Consider the following 3,957-nt stretch of genomic DNA (forward strand, 5'->3'; position numbering starts at 1 on the left):
CGCCGCCCCGGGCCCCGCCGCCCCCGGCCCCGCCGTCGGTGCCGTGAAGCGGGCGCACCCCGAGTACAGCTCGTCGGACAGCGAGGAGCTGGATGAGGCCGTCGAGGTGGAGAAGGAGAGCGCAGACGAGAACGGGTGAGCTCAGGCGGGCTGCGCCGCGCCCCTTACCTCCCCTCCGCCCCGCGGAGCCCCGGCGCCCCGAACCCCCCGCGCTGACCGGCGTCCCGATCTCCCCGCAGGAACCTGAGCTCGGCCGCGGGCTCCATGTCTCCCTCCACCACCTCGCAGATCCTGGCCAGGAAGAGGCGCCGAGGGGTGAGTGCCCGCCGGCCGGCCGCGGCTCCCCGCAGCCCGGCACGGCTCCGCTGACCCCCCTCTCTGCCCTAGATCATCGAGAAGCGCCGCCGCGACCGCATCAACAACAGCCTGTCCGAGCTGAGGAGGCTGGTGCCCAGCGCCTTTGAGAAGCAGGTAGCGCCCAGCGACCCTCCGCGGTGCTCCCCCATCCCTTCCCGGGGGGGAGCGTCGCCCCTCGGAAACGTCTCTGGTTCTGCCTGAAACGTTTCGTGCCTTGCCTTCTCTCCTAGGGATCAGCCAAGCTGGAAAAAGCAGAGATTCTGCAGATGACTGTCGATCACCTGAAAATGCTGCATACAGCAGGAGGGAAAGGTAAAGTTTTGTGTGTGACAGTCAGCAGCCCTGCAGGGAGGCTGCTGTGAGAGCAGCACATTCCCGAGCATTGGCAATGCCTGCAGAAAGTGAACGGCAGCTCTCTTACATTTCATCAGGAATTAGGGACTTTCTCTACTTTACAAGATTTGTGGCATCACTAGCACTGAAGGGTTTTGCAGTGCTAGCTCATAGGAGAGAGTTGTTCTAGGGGAGAGTGACTACATCTCTAGCAGTGTGTCAGCACTGTGAAGTGAATCAGCTTTTGGCAGCTTGGAAGACAGTTATTATTGATGTCCAATGCTTGTTTCTCCAATTTTCTGAAAGTTCAGAACTAGGAAAAAAATACAGGATGAAATAAGTGGTGAAAAGATTTAGCAAAAATGCGAAAGGCACTTCTAAGAAAAAATACTTTGCCTGCTTAAGTCTCCCCTGATAAGTTAGGACTTGTGTTTCTAATGAATTTCAATGCGTTGTGGTTTAACTTACACAAGGGAGGCAAATAGAAGGAACAAAAATACTTTCCTCCAGTGTCACTGAACAATTCCAGTTTAAAAATGGCAGTTTGTGACTGGTCTTGGGACTTGCAGCATCACAGCACAGATATAAAAGAAAAGCTTGTTAAACAAAAAAGGAAGGAAAAAAAAGAGCTTGGCAGCTAGTCTATGGTTGGGAATACTAACCACATCCAAGTGAAATATGCTTATAGGGGAGGGTGGAGTGGGGAGGCTACTTGCAGACAATAACTAGAAAACAACATCTTAAGACTTCATTCTCTGTTCTTTCCTCTTAGGTTATTTTGATGCTCATGCTTTGGCTATGGACTATCGGAGTCTGGGGTTTCGAGAGTGCCTAGCTGAAGTTGCTCGATACCTGAGTATCATAGAGGGGCTGGATGCCTCTGATCCTCTGCGAGTTCGACTCGTGTCTCATCTCAACAACTACGCCTCTCAACGGGAAGCAGCAAGCAGTGCTCACACTGGCATTGGACACATTCCTTGGGGCAGTGCCTTCGGACATCACCCTCACATACCTCACCCGTTGCTGCTGGCTCAAAATGGGCATGGTAATACCAGCACTACAGCATCTTCCACAGAACCGCATCACCAGACCAGAATTGCCGCCCCACATGCTGAAACTTCCTCACTCAGAGTGCCCCCAAATGGCAGCGTCGGACCAGTGCTCCCTGTGGTCACATCTACTACCAAACTGTCTCCTCCTCTTCTCTCCTCCATGGCATCTTTGTCTGCATTCCCCTTCTCGTTTGGCTCCTTTCATCTGCTGTCCCCCAACGTGCTGAGCCCATCTACACCAACGCAGTCAGCAGCGCTCAGCAAACCCTACAGACCCTGGGGGACTGAGATTGGCGCCTTCTAAGAGCTGACTCTTTAGCAAGGGTGGGAACACCTATAGACCTGGCTGAGCTGGGTTATGCCACCCTTGAAGTTCTTAGTAACTGGGACAAAGGTACAGCTTCACCTTAACTGAGTTTGTCTAAAAACTGTCTCATTGGATTTTTCTTTTTGTTTTCTACATTTTTGTATTAACAGGTTGTTTGTGTTTTTTTTTTTTGTTTGTTTGTTTTTTGATAGTTGCTGAAGTTGTCCAAAAATAAAATTACAATAGTGGTTTGTTAACATTTGTGTTAGATCTCTGCTGAGCATTTAAATCACTTTTGTAAACAGTTTGTTTCAAATGTTTCATTTTTCCTGAGTACATCAGACTGGCTTTTTATGAAGAGATACCACCTATTATTGTTAGCCATGGCCTAGTTTTGTTACTAATTTTTCCAAGACCATTCTTCTCAGCATTTACAAGCTGTGTTTTTGTTAGTATTTTGACACTGAGATGTTCTATAAAGAATTACTCTTTTTGTAAGTTATATTTGAGTCTTATATTTCTGAGCAAAGCGTTGACAAATCAGATGGACTTGCTTGACCAGCTTTATCTAAGAGCCCGATTCCTCTTTCTTCTGAAGCCATTTAATGTATTTGGCAATCTTATTCTAGTCCCTAGTAGATATTTACTCACTTCTTAGAACCACTACACTATTTCTTCCATCAAAAGGAGCAGTATGAGTGGGGAGGGTGCAAAAGTCAAATTGCATGCTGTATTGGTGGTGGATTTAGTTGCTGGGGAAGTTGTGGGAATTGGAGTTGTCACCTGCAGTGATCTCCCAGCCAGAGCTGGTCACATGCATCTTCATTCCATACAGCCAGATCCTGCTTTGATTTACAGTGGAGTAATTGTTCTGCTAGCCTGAATTCTTGAGTATCTGAGGTCAGACTCTTCTCTGTCAGCTTCAAATTTTCAGCTGAAATGGTTGATGCTGGTATTTAAATAGCCAGTGGAATGGTACAGTGGGAACCTGTTCAGTGCACAGCCTTGTTGCTTAGCAGATACATCCTAACTAGGTGATGTTTCTATTGCGTTTTAGGTGCAGTTTGGTGCCACTTCTCATTTTTTAAGGTTCTGCTGTGTTCTTGTGTGCCTGAGAGTGTGTGCATGTACATATATTTTGCTTGATTTCATGAGAATCTTAATCTTAACAGGTTTATCAAGCGAGCTCCACTGGGAGGGGTTTGCCTGCTCTTGTATCTGTGTTGTGGCTAAATAAAGGAGAAAGAACAAAGTATTTTAAATTACATGCTTGTCTGATATATATCAGTGGAGAGCTCTATGCCTGTGGGTGCCACAGGAGATGTTGAATGATGGCTACTTAGTCCTGCTGTGGGCATTTGTATTTGCTCTTTTCTCAGATATTATGGCATGTGTAGCTGTGCTAGCTGAGTATGTGAATAACGACAGTCCCTTGGAGTAACAGTCAAGGGAAGGAAAATGTAGGATTTCTTTTGCACATCACTTTTATGTGCCTGGCAGTGTGTGGGCAGGTAGTGAAGATAGCAGGGTTTCTGCTGAAGAAGAGGTTAAAGCTGCGCTGCATTTGAATATTCTTAGTGACTTGTATTAACATTAAAAAGTGATCATCTTTACAAATATGAAGTGCTTTTCTGTCTAACTCATGAGGTTATCTGTCCTATAGCTCTGGAATGAAGTTTTGTTCATTACAATGAGGTTCAGATCATATTCGGTCCACTAGTGCAGAATCTACCCCAGGTCTCTGACTGATCCTGTATTTGTTTCTGAGTAGTACCACCAGTGTCTAACACCTTTGCTTGAAGCAAAAACCTGACAGGATAACAGGCAGTAGGGTTTTCTCCCGATGCAGTTCATCCTACCTGCAAATCTGTACGTGAAGAACTCCTGGAAGTACTTTACTTCTTTCCT

At 47.0% G+C, this 3,957-nt stretch overlaps 1 protein-coding gene across 1 annotated transcript in view; it reads left to right on the forward strand.

Moving 5' to 3' along the window:
- Nucleotides 1-3,672, forward strand: part of HEY1 (hes related family bHLH transcription factor with YRPW motif 1) — a 3,770-nt gene extending 98 nt beyond the window's left edge. Inside the window, exons 1-5 of the mRNA XM_021550572.3 lie at nucleotides 1-135; nucleotides 240-315; nucleotides 388-471; nucleotides 588-669; nucleotides 1,463-3,672. The exon at nucleotides 1-135 is cut by the window's left edge and continues 98 nt beyond it. Of these exons, the coding sequence (XP_021406247.1) occupies nucleotides 1-135; nucleotides 240-315; nucleotides 388-471; nucleotides 588-669; nucleotides 1,463-2,046 (961 nt within the window). The 3' untranslated portion in view covers nucleotides 2,047-3,672. The remainder of the gene's footprint in view (nucleotides 136-239; nucleotides 316-387; nucleotides 472-587; nucleotides 670-1,462) is intronic.
- The last annotated feature ends 285 nt before the right edge of the window (nucleotides 3,673-3,957 follow it).

This window comes from Lonchura striata, chromosome 1, assembly GCF_046129695.1.
Source record: "Lonchura striata isolate bLonStr1 chromosome 1, bLonStr1.mat, whole genome shotgun sequence".
Lineage (NCBI taxonomy): Eukaryota > Metazoa > Chordata > Aves > Passeriformes > Estrildidae > Lonchura > Lonchura striata.